The sequence below is a fragment of the Vipera ursinii genome, assembly GCF_947247035.1.
Source record: "Vipera ursinii genome assembly, chromosome: 1".
Lineage (NCBI taxonomy): Eukaryota > Metazoa > Chordata > Lepidosauria > Squamata > Viperidae > Vipera > Vipera ursinii.
This window is the reverse complement of record NC_139512.1, coordinates 1,917,959-1,938,782: the sequence shown is the minus strand read 5'-3', so window position 1 is coordinate 1,938,782 and position 20,824 is coordinate 1,917,959. Positions and strand designations below refer to the sequence as shown.

General features: G+C 41.0%; 1 protein-coding gene across 2 annotated transcripts in view; it reads right to left on the bottom strand.

Annotated features, from left to right (window-relative positions):
- Positions 1–20,824, bottom strand: part of SSBP4 (single stranded DNA binding protein 4) — a 53,774-nt gene that overhangs the window by 27,113 nt on the left and 5,837 nt on the right. For both annotated transcript variants that reach the window (XM_083379628.1, XM_083379629.1), the window contains exons 2-3: positions 11,414–11,486; positions 7,826–7,887 (exon numbers count right to left, since the gene is read on the bottom strand). In XM_083379628.1, the coding sequence (XP_083235754.1) occupies positions 7,826–7,887; positions 11,414–11,486 (135 nt within the window). The remainder of the gene's footprint in view (positions 1–7,825; positions 7,888–11,413; positions 11,487–20,824) is intronic.

Genomic DNA, 20,824 nt, shown 5'->3' with positions numbered 1-20,824 from the left:
TGAAAAGTTTTATAAAATACAATTTTCCTTTAAAAAAACCCCCCTTCCCCCTCCCTCCTCCCCTCCCAACCTCCCCCCTATCTCCCCCCCTCCCCCTCCCCCTCCTCCCTCCCCTACCTCCCCCCCTCCACTTCCCCTCCTCCCCCCCTCCCCCCCCCCCCCCGACTTCCCAGAGAAAAATACAAGGTATATATCTAAAAGGCAATCATAAACAATCATATACTAACAATTATAAACTCTAAAATCCATCACTCTCTAGCTTGTATATAGTAAACCAATCCTTAATAATACTAAATATATATAAAAAACTAAAATAAAAGAAAACTAGCATCATTCCCATCTATGTTCTTCCACAATTCACTACTACCTTAACATATTCTCATTTGCACATTAATAAATAGTTCTTACACAAATTAACCCACATTAACCCACAAAACTTTCTTCCTCTTCCTCTGTAGTAAGTTGTCCTTTCTTTAAAAAAACACAACTACCACTTAACTATAAATATTTTGTGGAAGTTCCATAGATTTCTACTGGTCTTATTTTTTTTTTTTTGAGCGTTTTAAGGCAGCACGCGTCACCCTCTGTTCTCTAAGATCATCCAAAAGAATTGCAGCTTGAACTCCTCCTATACCCTTCTCGTCTATCTGTGCATCTTCATCCTCTTGATGTTCTCCTTCTCCAGATCCCTCTGCAGCTTCCAGAAGTGTTGATGGGGTTACTTCCAAGACATTATTATAAAAATCATGCGCTTGCTTCACATTACTCAAACAGTATCTTTTACCATCATACATGAAGCTCAACCCAACTGGGATCTCCCATCTGAACCTTATATCTCTTTGCTTGAGCTCTTGCACAAGAAATATAAAATCCTTCCTTCTCTTTAAAATCTTTGGAGGAATTTCTTTTAGAACCAAAACTTGTTGACCAGCAATCACAACTTTGGCATCGTAGGCAGCTTGTATAACTTCATCTCTAATTTCCCTTTTTACAAAATAAACCACCACATCTCTAGGCAACTTTCTCTGTTTAGCAATCCACGAATTCACACGAAACACTTTGTCCATACCTTGTTTTAATTCAGATGCTGGATGGTTCAATACTCCCTCAAAAGCCTCAGAAACCAGCTGCTTTAAATCTTCCTTAATATTCTCTTTTAGGCCTCTAATTCTCACAGCAAACTGCATCTGGTAAAATTGGGCCAAGCTCTGTTCACTGTCGATTTTGTCTTTTAAATCTTCAATTTCCAATACTTTTGCTTCTAATAAAGCATTCTTTTGAATCAAGTCTTGCACTTGATCATCCAGCACCTCCACACATTTAGCAACTTTTTGCACTGAGGACAAAATGTCTACCTTCATTTCTCTAAGTTTCTGTTCCATCCTTTCTTCCATTCTCTGCTCCAATTTCTCCAATTTCTCCTCCATCTGTAGAAATTTAACACCCATTGACTCCAAAATTAACTGGGTATGCTTTTCAAGATCCTTCGATGTCAATACATCAGGAGAATGCAACGCCTGCAGCAATGATTGTTGTTGCACCGGAGAATTTCCAGCACTCCGAAAAGTTCTAGGGGGAGGTTTAGCCGCCATCTTTTACTTACAATTGTGACGCACTTTCACTTTAAGTTTTAAGCAAAGTCCATCAAGCTTGAGAGTAAAATAAAATCTTCTTCATTTCTTCATCTTTCCCTCTTGTACTGCTCTGCCTGCTCTTTCCCTTTCATAGCCTCTCCTTCAAGCAGGGATGGTCGCAGACGCCTGGCTCTGCTCCATAAAGTCCGGAGCAGAGACGCTGGTCAGCTGGGAGCAGCCCAGGCTACGGGGGAGTTCAATCCTTCGGCCGCCCAAGCTCCAAGCTCAGGCGGCCCCGGAGAACTCAACCCCCACCTGGGGGCTCACCTCCTCCTCTTCTCCCGAGGAGGGGGCTTCAGATTCGCCCGAACAGCTGATCGGCGCTGTTTCGGGCGAAAAATCACACAGCTGAGCCGCGGGCAGCCCGGGAAGGCTGTCTCCGGCGCCGCGGAGCCACCGGAAGTCAATATTTTTATTTTATTATTATTGGGACTTATATGCCACCCTATCTCCCGAAGGACTCAGGGTGGTGGTTGGGTAATTAAAATAAAAAATAGCCATTTGTAAATAGTTCGGGTTACATCAACAGAGAAGTCCTCTCTAATTCCCTTAGTGATTACATAGTCAAAATAAACAAGTTAGTATATTTCTAGCTATAACCAAATCAATCAACAAAATTCAAAATATATTTTCACTAATACATATCAATATCCTGTTTTAAATTTTTATCTAATTGCAATAGAGTATTCTTGCATAGCCTATAGTGTGTGTGTGTGTGTGTGTGTGTGTGTGTGTGTGTGTATTGTGTGTATATATTGTGTGTATATATTGTGTATATATTGTGTTTATATTGTGTGTATATATTGTGTGTATATATTGTGACCCACAATTCCCTATTTCCTTAAAGGATAATTCTTTTGCCTACTAAACTTATATTGTTCATTACAATATACATTTTGATGACTGTTTTGAGAATTGCAAGTTACGCAGAATGTGTTTTGATAACCTGCACTTAGCTTTAAGGTGTTGTATGAGCAAGCCATTCTGTCACCATTAGCAGGTCATTTGGGGGCTACTGCCCACTGAGCTTATTTTTAAATTTATTATTTATTAAATTTATATGCTGCCCATCGCTCCTAAAGGTGACTTTGAACTATTCTGAACTATTTCTGGGGGAAAAAAGTGAACAGGGGCTGATGCCCAGGATCAAAATGATGTGCTAGACCAGGGTTTTCCAACCTTGGCAATGTTTAGACGGCTGGACTTCATCTCCCAGAATTCCCCAGCATGCATGGCTGGCTGGGGAATTCTGGGAGTTGAAGTCCAGTTGTTTTAACATTGCCAAGGTTGGGAAACTCTGTGCTAGACAACTACCGGTATCAACATTCTGCTTTCCAGTTGCAAACAAAATCAGTCCCTCTTCCAATTTGAAAAAAATAGCTCTATTATCCAAATAAGTTAGGGGGAATTGGCACATATTATGTCTGGGAAGCCCCATTAAATTCACCAAGGCTTACGTCCTGATAAACGAGCCCAAGATTACTGCAGTATTTTGCATGTTAGTCTGAGCTGAGCTTCACTGAATTTTGCAAAGCTTATTTCCTAGGCTATCAGCCTTTTTGCTGGGATTCTGCTGAAACAAATATGTACCTGCCTTGAAATAAATTTGTTCATGACCAAAATGACAAAGTAGCGTATGCAGCAACTTGTAATTTCATATACCAAATGAGATTGCTAGAAGGAAGAGACCTCTTTCTTTCCATTTCTTATAACAGTAATAAGGATTACAATAATCTAAATGATAGGATATTCTGAAAAGCTCAGCCCTCACTTAAAAATGACCTGGGCCAATGGGAGGAGAGGAATTTTGGATTTATCACCCAGAAGGCTAATGCTGCCAATGAAGACTGATCAAACTGGAAGCAGGAGAAAGGGATTTCTGTGCCTGCTTTTATTCCTGTATTCTTTTGGGGGGGGGGGAAGAAAAGAAATTGTTACTCATTTAACAATATTTATCACTTGGGCCAGTCCTGATTCTCTGGGCAGGATATAATAAAGACAAAGCAAAAATTCAAATTTAATATAAATAATTTAAAGAATATAATCCAAAACTTCAGTAAATCTTTAATTTAATCTGTCCAAATCTATTCTAAATGCTGAATGTGTACTGAAACAAAATTACTTAGAGTTGTTTACAAAATGCCAGCAAGTTCAGAAACATTGCACCTGTAACAGAGAGAGAGAGAATTTCATAATGCGGGGGCCACAACTGAGAAGGCTTGTCATCTGGTCAATAAGGCACATACTTTCTAAGGAAAGCAGTCCTGCAATAGGTCTTCTCTGGAGGACCGCACTGGACAGGCAGTTTCAGTTCTAATACGTTGTTGCCCAAATATCCTGGTGTTACTCCACAAGGCATAATGCAAATTGTGTCTGAATATATACAGTATCTGATGCCACTTTGCTGTATATAGCAGCATTAAGTGCTCTGAATACACTACCACAAGAAGCATTTCACTCTTGATAGATCTCATCTATCCAGAGTGATCAATAGATGGGATCTCATCCTTCCTAAATGATATGAGAATATAAAGGTAATTCTTGTTTAACAACCACAATTGGAACCAGCAACTCAGCTGTTAAGCAAAGTGGTTGCTAAATGAGAGAGGGAGAGGGAGAGGGAGAGGGGGAGAGGGAGAGGGAGAGGGAGAGGGAGAGGGAGAGGGAGAGGGAGAGAGAGAGAGAGAGAGAGAGAGAGAGAGAGGGAGAAGACTGTAGATATTCTTGGACAAAGAATCAATAATTGAGGAACTGCCAATCAAGACTCATCATATATTAAAACTATATTTTGTTAGCTATATTATATACACAGACTTATATATCTCTGCGTGCATATGCTTGTGTCTTTGTGTGTAGGTAATTGAGTTTACCATGCTTAATCCTTCAAACCAAATACTTTATATGCTTGGCCACAAACAATAAATTAGATGTCAGGAGGAAGTTAAATACCTTACAATGCGTATGACATCAGGCAGATAAAAGAAAATCTAGTAATTTCAACAGTATGTCTGAGCATTTTTGACACTTTTAATGAACTGTCTCTTTATTATATACCATGATGTTGCCAAATCTTATTGCTTTATTGTCCCCTGGTCCCCAAATCTGATTCTCATGAAGGGCAATAGAGAAATGTGTCGCCAAAAAGAAAGATTCAGAGAGAAAGGCCTAAGGAAGGAAAGCAACTATGTAAAAAAGAAAGGGCATGAGGGAGAAGAGGGAAAACAGAGAAAAGGAATTTGTGAGTATACTTCTTAAAACGGGAAAGATGCAGTGAGAAAAAGTGTAGAAAATGTAGCTGCAGCACGATGATCCCGTACATAATAAAACAAACTCAGCCCCTTGAAAAAAGAGAGAGATGTGGTGGGAGGGAGGGAAGGCAGTTGGAAGAAGGCAGATGCTCCGAACAGGCCCATCAGTCTAAAACCGAAGAGCCAGCCAAGTTTTGAGACTGGGGCAGGGGGAGTCAACATAGTGAGGAGAGGGGGATGTGCAGCACTTCATCCATCATGCCTCCAGACTCTCTTCCCATTGCACGGGGAACCCTCCCCCTTTCCAGGCCCTTTCCCTGTGATAAGAGCCAAGGGTTGAGGGGGGGGGGACACTTATCAAGCCAGATCTCCATTGCCGCCACCCCCAGTTAGGTCCCTGGAATATTCTGCCTCTGGATTCCACCAAATCACATCCATGTGTAGAAGCTGGAGCCAGACGCCGCAAGGGACAGGGGGGGTTTCCGGGAAGGAGTGTGCATTGAGGGGGGAAAGCTCTTGAATGTGTTCCAGTTGTGCCTGAAGCCAACAACAAGAATTGGGAGGAGGGGGTGACTTTTAAGGTTGGGACTGAAAGAGCAAAAACCCAGAAGATGCATAGACAAGACAGACAGACATGCACACACGCACCCTTCCCCAGTCAATGCTTCTTCCAAGGGTATCCAAAATTCCCTACCTTCTGGGAACTGTCTCCACCCTATTTTTCCTGCCAGCAAACTCCTGCAGAAGGCAGGAGAAATAAGGATGGGTGTGGTGGGCCTGAATGCGTATATCTATCTATGTTTACAAAGAGATTCCAGTGGTTACCTATGTTATATGAAATCTGGCACCTTGATGCCATCTCTTCTGCCATTGTCCCAACTTCTCAAGTTTTTCCACATGCTCTACTTCAAACTGCATTAAGGACTAGTAAATTAAAACCTGCTCCGTTTTTGGTTTTTGAAGAAATGCAGATACTCTCAGTATGCTCTTCCTTCCTTCCTTCCTTCCTTCCTTCCTTCCTTCCTTCCTTCCTTCCTTCCTTCCTTCCTTCCTTTGCTTTCCTCTTTATTATTATTTATTTTTAATTTGGTCAGCTCATGGCAACATCCATACTTAATACTTCTACCTCTTGTCTTCCCCACAACAACCAACTGTGAGGCTGAGAGGGAACAATTGGTCCAAAGTCATCCAGTTGGCTTTCCTGCCTAAGCAAGAACTAGAATTCAGTGTCCCGGTTTGTAGTCTAGCACCTTAACAGTATACCAAATCGGCTCTTGAGCCCAGCTGAGAATACAGGTAGTCCTCTCTTACCAATTGCCTTGCTTAGCAACGTTGTGACAGTGATGAAAAAGTGGGTTTGCGCCCAGTCCTCACAATTACAGCTGTCACAACGTCCCCACAGTCGCATGGTCACCATCTGGGAGCTTCACAATAGTGTGCATTTTACATCAGCTGTAGTATCCCACAATCCTGATTGCCAATTGTGAGCTTCTCTGCTGGCTTCCAACAAACAAAATCAATGGGGAAGCTGGTCACATGATATTGTTCTTAATGACTCACCATTTATTTGCTCAATGATTGCAACCGAAATAATGTTGTAAGTCTGACTCAGTCACGTGATAGTTTGCTTAAGAACTGTGACACTTAGCAGTGAAGTCACTGGTCCCAACTGAGGTTATTACCGGTAAGTGAGGACTACCAGCACATTCTGACAAGAAGGATCGGGTGAATGTCTGTTGGCCTTGATTCATTCATGGCTGTATCTTCAACTGGAAATCCTTGTTCTCAAATACCAATGGTGTTATCAAAGAGGAAAGGAAACTTGTTCACTAAGTGCACTGATTCTTTATCTGAAAAAGTTTCAAAGTTCAGTATCTGACAGCATATCCCCTTAAAAAGATCTCAACCAGTGTGTAATGGAAAAATCCTCTCAGGTCCAAGATCCTGGAAAATCTCCATCATTCAGAATAGTCAGTAATAAATTTGATAAGCTAAACTGATAGGAAATAGCTCCCTATGTTCACAGACGTGCTTTCCCAAATCTGTGCTCTCCAAACAGTTTTGGCTAGGGATTGTGATAAGTGATGTCTGGACACCCATAGAGTATCATATTTGGAAAGACTGACACTGAATAATCAAAGGAATATCCATCTAATAATAATAATAATAATAATAATAATAATAATAATAATAATAATAATAATAATAATAATAATAATAATAATAATAAAGTTGGAAGGGACCTTGGAGGTCATCTAGTCCAACCCCCTGCTCAGGCAGGAAACCTTATACCATTTCAGGCAAATGGCTGTCCAGTCTCTTCTAAAAAACCTCCAGTGTTGGAGCATTCACCACCTCTGGAGGCAGGTTGTTCCACTGGTTAATTGTTCTAACTGTCAGGAAGTTTCTCCTTAGTTCTAGGTTGCTTCTCTCCTTGACTAGTTTCCATCCGTTGCTTCTTGTCCTGCTTTCAGGTGCTTTGGAGAATAGCTTGACTCCCTCTTCTTTGTGGCGGCCCCTGAGATATTGGAACACTGCTATCATGTCACCCCTCACCCTTCTCTTCATTAAACTACACATACCCAATTCCAGCAACCGTTCCCTATATGTTTTAGCCTCCAGCCCCCTAATCATCTTTGTTGCTCTTCTCTGTACCCTTTCTAGAGTCTCAACATCTTTTTTACATCGTGGTGACCAAAACTGGATGCAGTATTCCAGGTGTGGCCTTTCTTAACTAACCTTTCTTAACTTGGCAACCCTAAGATGTCTGGACTTTGTGTCCTGGAATTCCTTAGCCAGCTGATAAAATTTGTTACTGGTTATTCTCCCTACTGGCTAGGGAGTTGAAGTCCACACATCCTGAAGTTACAAGGTACTAAAACATTGATCTAGACAATGCATTCCACCCACCATCCCATTGAGAACACTGTGGATGCTACTCACCACCACCAGGAGTGAAGGAAGCCAGGTGGTTCTCCCAGGGTAATGTTCTTTTCCCACCGGATCTGGGGAGAAGCAATAAAGTACCAATTAAAAAGATAATGCCAGCCTTCCCCAATTTAGCACTTCCAAAAGTGGCAGAACCACAACACCCAGAGCTCTACTGGACCACAAAAATGTTGCATCCCAAACATGGGTCTATCTTATAGATTTTAGGTGGTTAATCACAAAAAAAATCTGTAATTTAAATTATCAAGTAGAATTTTATGTAAATTTTCTCTTTTTACGCAATGGCTTTGTACCCTTTAGTACCAGTTGACTATGCTGCACACATGAAAGAAGTGTATGAAAATATGGAACTGCTCTTGAAGCACATCCAGTAAACCAAGTGCAATTGGAATATCTGTGGAGATCTGAAAGTAGTGGTTCTGCTGCTTGGAATATAGCTCAGATATACCAAACACCTGGACGAGCCCCCAGGCTATTTGATGGACCATCTCATCCAATTGGGATTGGCCCGTCCCACCTGTACCAGCAGAGGAGGCATTCTACAGGCTCCGTCAGCCTGATTGCTCTGGCTGGCAGAAGGGTCATCTCTGCTGTTGCATCTGTCCCCTGGAACATCTTGCCACTTATTGACTTGACAAAGATATTTCTGCCCCCTCTTCAATAAAGTTCAGACTGATGAAAAATTTTGTGAAAGCCATAAACAAGGAAGGTGAAGGTTTTTTGTTATTTGAGACCAATGTTTCCAAGAATAACGTGCCAAGGTTTAGGAAGGCATTTTTGTTGGACCACAGATGAGATACATCATCAATGACACGCAGTTCAATGATATGTTAGTGGGGCCAGAGAAAATCACCTGGAAAGCATTTAAGGATGTAGTTGAGAATTTTCTTGGCAATAAGGTACCAAACTACATTCAGCTGAATGTCTATGGAGATTCTCAGTCATCCAGGCGATAATTATCCCAAAGATGCTTTTTCATGAGGCAACTGGACTTTCTTCTTCTGTTGAAAGAAGGCTGTTCAGTTTTGACATAGATGGCCTCTTTGACCCCTCTTTCAAACTAGTGGTCCTCTCTCCAAAATGTGGACTTTGCTGTCTTCGAAAGAATGGCCTTTGTCTTTTAAATGCAGATGGACTGCTGAATCTGAATCTAGGACAAAATTTAACAGCCCTCCCTCAACAGAGGGGGAGGGATGCAACATCATCTATCTCCAGCCTACAACATAATCCTTTCAACAGTTCCAAGAAGGCTCCATACCCATTTGCATTACTCAGGTGACCCTGAAGACACAGATAAGCTTCCAGGTAGCACTAATGATGACTCACTAAAAGAATGCAAATGTCTGCAAGGAGTATAAATCTTTCCATTCCCCATTATCCAGTCAGAGCTGAAGAAGCTTCTTGGATGAGAAGCAAAACGTCTTCAAAGAAAAATAAGGAAGTCCATTTGCCTTGTGAAAAAGTTTGTTTGGGATACATTCAGCTGGTGACAACTTACAGTATGCAGTACACTGTATTCCTTTCCTATATTCACACTTGAAATTTCTTCCCCAAAGTCTAGTTCAATCAGTGATGAACATGGTAAAAGGCTTCACCAGGACATTGCCACAATGGAAAAACGGTATCAGGGGAACTAGAATCCATCAATTCTGGCAGACTACTGTTGGGCACTGCAGAGAGATGTATAAATGAAAATCAGCAGCAAAACACATTGAAAAGCATTAATTGCAGAAGCAGGGCTAAGACTTCAAGATGAAGGCTTCTTGGGAAGACCCAACAAGGTTTAGAATAGTAGCAAAAAAAAATTAAGTAAGCCTCTTTTGAGTACAGCCCAACTCCTACCAGCCTCATACACATATTCATGTGACATTTTGGCATCAACATGGAAGCAATTTGCCCTTAGTCTTCCATCCAACTAATCCAGGACACTGTGACCTACCTGGCAGTAGGAAGGAATGAAAATTATTACAGGTCGTCCTCAACTTACAAACACAATTGGGACTAGAATTTCTGTAGCTAAGCAAGGCAGTGATTAAGTGAATCATACTCAATTGCACGACCTTTTTTTGCCCCAGTTGCTAAGTGAATCATTGCAGTTAGATAAATTATGCAGTTGTTAAATGAATCCAGCTTCCCCTACTGACTTTGGTTGTGGGGAGCTGGCTGGGAAGATTCCAACAGTGAACCCTGGAAGGCTGTAACTGTTGTAAATACATGCCGGTTGCCAAGCCCCCAAATTTTGATTATGCAATTGTGGGAATGATGCGATGGTAATAAGTGTGAGGAGTGGTCATAAATTACTTTTTTTAGAGCCACTGACTTTGAATGGTCGTCAAACGAATGGTTGTAATCCGAGAACTATCTGTATTCTAAGATGAAGTGATGAACAGTAACCTAGAAGACTGAAGATTAACTTGGGCTGAATAAACTAAGGGAGGACAGACTTTTCAAGAGCTATTGGTCTTAATCACTTGATGTGATTAAGACAATTATGTCTCTAAACTCCTGCAAAAAAAAACCCTACAGTATGAGAAATATGTCTCCGTCTTCTGTGTAGGAACACTGAAGATGCATCAAGTTGGCCTCTATGGGAAACACACTGCAGGACTAAAACGGACATTGGCTTGATCCAACAAAGCTATTCTGTTCTTTGAAATGATAAACTCTGGCATCTCGTTCATGAGTGTGTGGGTGTGGAGGTACCAGATCAGACTTCTGTCCTTGGAGAATTCTTTCCTTTGAATCACTAACAACATTATTAAGCTATAACTGCATTAAGATTCCCAAGGAATATATTTTTTTTCTCCCAACTCATTTGCGAATATGCTCTTTGCTCAAGGGGATTGCTCTTTGGATTGCAAATTCAGTGTTATTAAGGTTTTGCAGTAGTAATATTGCAAACTGTGTTTCTGAGACTTGAATCAGAAAGATAAAATGGAGCAAAGCAGAAGAACAATTCATTTTATACAACTCTGTCATCTGGTACCTTTCAATTATACATTTCGATTTTAACATTTTATTCAGATTTGTCTTTCCCCCATCCCCAAGGGATGCTTTGAAGGCACAAAGGAATTCCTTGAATAAAAATATGTAACTAGGAGAAAATAAGAAAACAGAAACATATTTTTACAACGGCCCACTAACTAGCCACACCTGACTCAACACCTTGACAATTAATGCTTTGACTTACTTAGTAATGGATGGGAGACCACCAGGAGATATAATACTGACAGCTAAACTGGAATGCCAAAGCAACATTCCCAAAGAAGGCTGTCTCAAATCATTTCACTAATGCTGCTAAGAAAACTACTCAAGGGAAATTTAAAATTTTATTTTAATTACTACAAATCACATTACAGTATGATGACTCCTGGTCTGTGTTGAAATTTGTTAAAAAAAAAGACAAATTTTGCCTTGAAAGAAGCGCCTCCAAACCTTGTCATTTATTAAATCCTCTCCAAAGAACCTCCAGGTTTTTTTAAAAAATATATCCGATCTACAATGATCAAATCTAAAGTGAGGTGTGTCAATGGATATTCACCCCTCTGCTCACCTCCCCCAACCTTTGGTTCCTATTCTTACCTCTGAGAGGAAGGTCTGTGCAGATTTCTGAGCCCCAACATGAAGAAGATATTCATATACATACAGCGCCAACCTGGGGGGGGAAACAAAATTCAAATATTTTACTTATTTAAGAACATATTTGCTGCAATAACACTGTTTTGATGTACTTACTGATTTTTGTACATTTTAATGTATTTTATATGCGTTTGGCCACTACTATGCAAGTTTTATCTTATTTGTTATGACTGGCAGTCAAAAGAATGAACTGATTGTAAATATTTAGGAACTCCTCTTCAGCCCAGTGACGTACTGTATGTCCAGGTTGACCCATATTGGGTGAGCTGCACCGGCTTCCATTTTTTTTCTGGGTGCAATTCAAGTGCTGTTACCTCTAAAGCCCTGTATGGCGCAGGGCCAGGCAATCTTAATTCTTGAGTAGTTTTCCCTAAGGACATCTATTTGTCCTACTAACACAGGGTGGGCATGCTTCCCCTAAATATTTCCATCTGGTGGGAGCCTTTTCCATGACAGCTCCTGCCCTATGGATTATTCTTCCCCCTGACATTTGAGAGGTCTCCATTATCCTAGCCTTCCGAAAAGCATTGAAAAATTGGGTTTTCCCCCAAATGCTGCATAGAGAAAGATGGGTGAGGGATTTAATGAGGAACCGTATGATGGAAGTTTAACTTTGGTGCCAGTTTTTAAATGTTTATGGTTTTTATTTATTTTTTATTTATTTATTTTAATTCCATTTATATCCCGCCCTTCTCCGAAGACTCAGGGCGGCTTACAAGCTTAGCAGTAGCCTTCATTCTATGTATATGCCTGCTTATTAGGGCTTTCACACACACACACACCCAAGCGGCATTATTACAAAGTCAGCTTAATTGCCCCCAACAATCTGGGTCCTCATTTTACCTACCTCGGAAGGATGGAAGGCTGAGTCAACCTTGAGCCTGGTGGGACTCGAACCTGCACTAATTGCAGGCAGCTGGTGTTACTTAAGGAGGCATTAGCCCACTGCTCCACCAAGGCTCATTTTAATACATTTCATAAGGTATTGTGTTGTGTTATTATTGATATTGTTTTAATTGTTGATTGGGAGCAGTCCAGAGTTCGATATATAAGTAAAAATAAACTTAAAGGCCTCCCTCAGCACTGCTGAGATTAGAAAGGTCCTTGAAGATGCATTGGTAGCACTGAATTAACAGCATTGTCTGCTCCATGATCAGTTTTGGATTATTTTGCAAGATCAGATCAAGCTCCATTAATCTTAAAGCTAAACTCCAACAAACCAGGGCTTTTAGGAAACTTGCAGGTGAGAGATAAAGCAATTCGGCTCATCTACATTGGCCAGTGTTGAAATCAAAGGTACATCATCTGAGTAAACGAAGTGCCAGCTTTAGTAGCAAGTAACCACAGTAGCTCACTATTTCTTTCAATGCTCATATCAGCTTGACTCAATTATAGCAATCTTCTGAGTTGACACATCATGCTGAAGTACCTTTGACAAATCTGTGGCTCTATGCATTATATACAGATAGCCCTTGATGGCTTCCTATCTGACCCACTTCCTGTATTATATTTGCATGTGGATTCTGACATCTGCATTTACATTTAAGCATCTGAATAATCTGCATTGGGCCACTCTTGTCTGCTACTAACACCTTTCCTACCATTTTCCAATATTCTTTTTTTAAGCACAAGGATAAATTTGCACAGCATAAGCAATAGGAATAAGGAGGATTATATGGAATTAGAGATTTAATTATAGATGGAAACCCAGCAAATTCTAAATATATTTTGCAAAAAAAAATTGCCAAAGGAACCAACCTGGTTTCACATGAATCAAGCCCAATCAATCTTTTGTAAAGTATCCAGGTGTCTTCAATTAAAACCAAGAATAGCCTGAAGCATGGTATATAGTTACTTCACTTGTGTCTCATTAATGTTATATCAAATACTTATATTAAACACAACAGGTTCTCTTGAACATGTAAACATATTTTGGGAGAAATGCTGGTTTTCTGAACTTCCAGAAACTCACTGCAACACTTAGGGGCATTAATTTATTTTAAATCTATTTCAGCAATTCATTAGGAATTGACCAAAAGATAATCTATAGGTGGTATTACACTTTGCATAGCTTTTCAACATTAACTGTAATATTTCCAGATTGCACTGGTTAGATTATAAACAGATTGGCACATATTACTATTTTTGGTAGCAATGTCTAATTAGTTAGTCCTTGTAGTTGAAAGTTTTTGAAGAAATTGGGAAAATCACCAATCATTCCTAATGATTCCTGCTGTTCAATTATTTTTTCCCCTAGCATATATAAATTCAGTATAAGAGAAACTGATTCAGTTCCTGTGTTGACTGCCAAGTTTGATAGTGTAAAACATCAGAAAAAGTAGCATTTCCTTGGATGGGTATTATATAAAGGTACGGAAAATTGTTTTAGGAGAAAAATAAAGATCTTTGAAATATTCTAAGGACAAATTCATTAAAATCTGGTAATCATTTATTATCCATAGTAATTACCTTTGTTTGAATAACAGTCATTTTGGTCAGGGAAACTATATATATTTTAAAGTAGTTGTATTTCTCCATATGATTACTTATGTATTTATATGTGCTACGACTTCTTCTTTCTTTGTACTGGTTTAATGTTCATTAATGATCCTTTTTAACTCAATTATTTTTCCTTCGTAGCCTCATCCTGACATCAAGATGATCTAGGACAGGGGTGTCAAACTGCCAGCCCGCAGGCCGGATGCATCGTAGCAAAACCGCGCCCAACCCATGGCCGGCAATGGCAAAAAAAGTCGCAATACATCGCAACACGTCATGTGACATTGCAAGTTTGATACTCCTGATCTAGGACAAGGTTTCCCAACCCTGGCAACTTTAAGACCCATAATCCCAGAATTCCTCAGTCAGCCATGCTGGGAATTCTGGGAGTTGAAGTCCAGACGTCTTAAAATTGCCTAGGTTGGGAAACCCTCATCCAGGAGAAATTGTAATTTAGAGAAACCTGTGATACAAAAGCTTCAGGAAGCAGAGAAATTACAGAGATAATCTATATGTGTCAGACTGGAGAAGGAGACAGCAGACATTTTTCTTCCACACTCTTATCACGCAATACATAGCTAAAGGATGAAATTGGCCATTGGAATCTGGCGCTACAGGTGTCCTAGTGAAGTCAAAATAGTGGCTGCGACCGTGAGGTCAAAAGCCCCAAGGAGAAAACGCCCGTCTTAGCCTCTCTATTTCCTTTACTGTCTGTTGTAATTATAGGAGGCCCATGCCACTAAACTCCCTCCCTCTACCTCCCTCCATGGCTCTCTAGCTTCAAATGAGCTACCCCCATTTATTTTTACACTTTACCCAAAAGGAAACCCAAGTAAGAACCTGCTGCTAAACTGACTGAGATGCTATTCAAGATGGCCACTCCCAATATCTCTGGGACAGCCCTTGGATACTTCAGTCATCTCACAAAGGGTCAGCAGGTGACTTCCCAGGAGTGCCTCTGGGGATGGGGACAAAAATTATGATGGCTGCAGCTGTATACTCAGAGTTCTGCCCCTTTTGTTGATAAATATAAAAGGGATATGAGTCATGGTGGCGCAGTAGTTAGAATGCAGTTGTTGTTGTTAGCTGCAAAGTCGTGTCCGACCCATCGTGACCCTATGGACAACATTCCTCCAGGCCTTCCTGTCCTCTACCATCTTCTGGAGTCCATTTAAGCTCACGCCTACTGCTTCAGTGACTCCATCCAGCCACCTCATTCTCTGTCGCCCCCTTCTTCTCTTGCCCTCAATCTTTCCCAGCATGAGGCTCTTCTCCAGTGAGTCCTTCCTTCTCATTAGGTGGCCAAAGTATTTGAGTTTCAACTTCAGGATCTGGCCTTCTAAAGAGCAGTCAGGGTTGATCTCCTCTAGGACTGACCGGTTTGATTCGCCTTGCAGTCCAAGGGACTCGCAGGAGTCTTCTCCAGCACCATAGTTCAAAGGCCTCAGTTCTTTGGCGCTCAGCCTTTCTTATGGTCCTACTTTCACAGCCATACATTGCAACTGGGAAGACCGTAGCCTTGACTATACGCACTTTTGTTGACTCTGCTTTTTAGTGTGCTGTCTAGATTTGCCATGGCTTTCCTCCCCAGGAGCAAATGTCTTTTAATTTCTTGGCTGCAGTCCCCATCTGCGGTGATCTTGGAGCCCAGGAAAATAAAATCTGTCACTACCTCCATTTCTTCCCCATCTATTTGCCAGGAATTGAGAGGGCCGTATGCCATGATCTTGGTATTCTTAATGCAGTACTGCAGGCTAACTCTGCCCACACACCAGGGATTCGATCCTGACCGGCTCAATGTTGACTCAGCTTTCCATCCTTCCGAGGTCAGTGAAATGAGGACCCAGATGGTTGGGGGAAAGATGCCCAGTGTCTACCAAAGAATTCAGAGAGTGCTGTAAAGCACTATGGAGAGGTATATAAGTCTAAGTGCTATTGCTCTGGCTTCAGTCATGCAGTCGCCATCAAAGTTATCCCTGTGAGCTAAGCTAAGGTCAGCCTAAGGTCTATACCCTGTGTAAAGGCACTATAGTGATAACTAATTTTTCTATATCCCTCTGAGTCAGTCATTACTGGCAACTACCTGGATGAATCCATGCAGTTTTCTTGCCAAGATTTCAGCGTTGCTGCTTTGTTGCTAGGATTGAGAGAGGATGATTGACCTCAAGTCACTTTGTGCCTAAAGCAGAAGTAAAATTCAAGTCTCCTGACTTCTGGTCTGGCACTTTCAAATACAATGCTATAATAAAGTGGCTTCCAAGCAACAAAGTAGGTGGTGTTCTGAAAAAGGCAACTGGCTAAAAGGTATGTAGGATAAGGCCATTAAGGACCACGGCTAGTCTTCAATTTACAAGCAATTGTTTAGCAACTGTTCAAAGCACTGAAAAAACTTACAACCAGTTCTTACACTTACAACCGCTAGGGCATCCCTATGGTCACATGATCAAAATTCAGGTGCTTGGCAGCCAGCATTTTTTACAATGGTTGCAGCATCCCAGAGTCATGTGATCACCATTTGTGACCTTCCCAGCTGGCTTCTGACAAGCAAAGTCAATAGGGCAGGGGTGTCAAACTCGTAACGTCACGTGACGTGTCACAATGTATCACAACTTTTTTTCCATTGCAGGCAATGGGGGGGGGGGGACACGGTTTCTCTACGATGCATCCGGCCCGCAGGCAGGCAGTTTGACACCCCAGCAACAGGGGAAGCCGGATTGACCTGGACTGACAGGCATTTTAATTATATTTACAATTTTTAATTTATTTTTAATTTTAATTTATTGCACAGATGATTTTAATTTTATTTTTATCTTAATTTCTGTACTTATTATATGTTATTGTTGTTAGCTGCCCTGAGTCCTTCGGGAGATAGGGCGGGATATAAATCCCATAAATAAATAAATAAATAAATAAATAAATAAATAAATAAATAAATAAATAAATAAATAAATAAATTCACTTAACAACTACAGTGTTTCGCTTAACTATGGCAACAAAGGTCATAAAATCAGGAATCACCTAACAACCACTTTGCTTAGCAACAGAAATCCTGGTCCCAATTGTGGTCAACGACTACCTGTACTAGTCAAGACTTTCAGCAATAGAGACAGGTTTATAGTATTCAAACAACACACTAACCAGATCAGTTAGAGACGCAGCAGTTGTAGCCATACAACATGCTAAGAGTAGTTGGTTCACCTAAGTTTACCTATTTTAGAGGCACAGCAGGTTGCCCCACCAAGCCGATTGCCTCTATCTGTCCGTCTGGATTGGCAGGAGAGGCATGCTGAGAGTCCCCTTGATCAAGGAGGTCATCTCTCTGGGCCCAGGGTGCATGCCTTTCCTGCCCTTTGGAACACCCCCCCCCCCAAAGATTGGAGGTGGTCCAACCCAGCCAGCTTTTTGCAAAGCCTCGAAGGCCAGAAAGTGTTGCTAGGCATGAGTACAGATTGTTTCTTGCAGCCCATGAAGTTCTTGAGTTGTATGGATGCATGGAGTTGTTTGTATTTTGATTTTAAATGCTGCTAGAATCGCTATGGTGAAATCAAATCAGATTTCAGAGTAATAAAGAGTCAGAACAAAGCTGATAGGTTTTCATTGCAGCTGCTAAAGCTCCAAGAAAAAAGAAGTGTTCTGGCCCTTTTGTGGTGTGTTGATTTGGAACAGCGTTTTTCAAACCTGGCAACTCTGGACTTCAATTCCCAGAATACCCCAGTAAGCCATGCTGGCTGGGGAATTCTGGGAGTTGAAGACCACACATCTTACAAGTTGCCGAGTTTGATAAATACTGATATAGAAAGTATTTTTGAGGGAGTAATTTGTCAGGGGAGGGTGGTTCTCCCACAAAGAAGGTGGAGCCAGAGGTAGCAGTGTGAGGGGACCACGATTTTGACATTTCTCTTTGCTCCCCCATTTTTTTTCCTGACATCACTTTCTCTTTCCTGATGATACAGAATAAAGCAAACCATTTTGAAATGACTGATTGCTAAAAGCTTTAAATATTACAGCAGGGGTCATAATAATATATGTGTGTGTTGCAAAATGTATACACATACCTATCGTAAATACCTATTGCAAATGATTGACAACCCAGCTTAGTTGTGCTTTGTAGGAATTCTAGTCAATACCTGTCTTGTCCATCACATCAAATATACGTACTGCATCATGCAGTCGATATTTTGCTTCTCACACTGAGCCACCAGATCAGATAATTTCATGAAGCCCAAGTATGTGGCACAAAGGGAGCAGCCCATCACTTACATTCAGAGATAGAATGCTTCTGAACAGGGAGGTTCCATGCATCAATCCTAGCCAAAAGCTTCTAAAAAGTTTTCTTCTTCCTCCATAAATGTATCTAAATCTCACATTAAATCCCCTCCAAGTCAGAGGCCCCCCAATCTTTTGGGGCTGGTGGATACATTTTGAATTCTGGGCACTTGCACAAAATAGCTGAGAGGATGCGCATAGCAAAGCATGAAATATTCATTTACCTGAAGACAAACTGCCTCACTCTGTCCTTTTTCTGAGCAAGTAGGCATATTTTGGGGGGTGGGGGGAGAATCCACCAGGCTGCAGCCACTCACCAATTTTATTTTCTGTCTTGGGGATCTATTTGGGCCTAAAAACACTGATGCAATTATTGGTAAGTACTAGGCTAGTTTCCTATTTTAAAAAATAATAATGAAGGTAAAGCAAGTATTTATCAAAAAATCTTGATAGGAGAACATCTGGCCTGTAAAATCTATACTGCAGACTAGGATTAGGATAGTGGCTATTAATACCTGTTGAAACTAATGAATTCTGTACATTAATATTGCACTGCACTGCATTGCATTCCTTTTAAACTGCCTTGAAATGTCTGGCAGTTGCCTATGAAAAACAGTGGAGTCCTTTGGATTCAACCACAAAGCAAGCTCTGGAGCAAGCAGGAGCAGGGACAGGTACCTGCCTGCAATTCCTTAAAATAGCCACACCTATCCCAGGATTGCACAGCAGCTGCAGAGCCAAAGATGCAGCTGTTTCAAAGAGCTGCAGACAGTCTGTCTTTGCGCTCCTGTGCTGCAGAGTGCTACTTGCATCTCTCCACCGCTGTCCAAATTCTACTGCTGTGGTGGGAAAAACAGCCACTGTTTCTCCTGTTCCCAAAACTGTTTAGCTTTGTCCTCAAGGCCCATCTCAAACAGGTGATTCCCCCACCTTCTTTTAAGTCGGTAGCCCCTCCAGAGCCGACTTGGTCCCCTGCCATAAAAGGGAAGCACAAGCTTTTTTTTCCCCCCCAATAGCATCATTTCTACTTGGAATGGGCCTCTTTCCAGAAATCTATAGCTGCAAATCTAAACCTATGACTTGTTAGATTTATACCCCAGCTTTCCTTCCAGAGCAAAAAGTAATTCGATAGCAGCCTCTTCTCTAATGTTTGCCCCCCCCCAGCAATTCTGTGAAGGGCACCAAAGTCCTTCCTCTTCTGAATCGATGGTATTTAAACATGTGTGAAGGAAGGAACACGGGCCGAAGAATTAACGCTGCAGTCAAGAGCCTTGGAGACTCATTCCGTTAAGAACTGCTTGGCTCATATTTGGTTGCCATGTTTCTAGTTCCTAATAGATCACCTCCATTTATAAAAAATGTCTTTTTAAACAGGAGGAATAGGGTCTGAAAACAGGAGGGGTATGTGTGCCAAAAAAATCAAGATGGTAGTTGTGACAATGCAGTCACAGCCCCACCCTGTTTTAATGTGTCTTCTTTTTTGATTCTCATATAGAGGCATTCTCAAAGCATTTAATACAGTTGTTTAAAATTGTATACAGGTAATCCTCGACCACAACTGAGCCCAAAATTTAGGTTGCTAAGTGAAACATTTGTTAGGTGAGTTTTGCCCCCATTTTTATGGCTTTTCTTGCCAGAGTTGCTAAGTGAATCGTTGCACTGATTAAATTAGTAACATGATGTCGTTAGCGGTGGTTATGTGAATCTGGATTTCTCCATTGACTTTGCTTGTCAGGTCGCAAAAGCTGATCACGTGACCCCAAAAGCACCGCTACTGTCATAAATATGAACCAATTGCCAAGCATCTGAATTTTGATCATGTGACCATGGGGATGCTGCCAATGGTCCTAAGTGTGAAAAATGGTCCTAAGTCACTTTTTCAGTGCCACTGTAACTTTGAATGGTCACTAAATGAAGTAAGTTGAGGACTATCTGTATCTGTAGATGACGACCAGGCTGAGCTTGAGGGTGGGATCAAATGTGTCATCAATTTGGAGTTGCTACGCTCCTGCAAGAGACCTAATCCAGCCGACCCCTCGTGAATTCTGATGACTCGTCTAGAGTTGATTTGCCTTGACCAGATTCTTGTGTATAGGTAGCATGAAATAAACCCGTACTATTTTTTGAACTCTGTCCCAGCTCCTGGAGACAGAATTAAAAAATACTAGATGTTTTATTTTTTGCTTAAATGGCTAGTCCAATATAGGTATTACAAAATGCAGCAGTGATTAAAAAAAATGTTTATACTCAAACTAGAGTGGAGATTTCTTCCTTCCTCTTAATTATGGCATTTTGTACGTTCAGTGTTTTCTTGATACTTTTTTAAATACAGGTAGCCCTCAACTTATGACCATTCATTTAATGACTGTCTGAAAAAGTAACATGACTTTTTCTTGCACTTAGAACCATTACAGTGCCTGCAGTCACATGATCAAAATCCAGGCACTTAGTTGCCATGTATTTATGACATTTGCTGCCTCTCTGGGTGATGTAATCACCATTTACAAGCTTCCCAGGAGGCTTCTGTTAAGCAAGTCAATGGGAAAACCAAATTCACTTAATGAGCATGGCAAAAATGTCATAAAATTA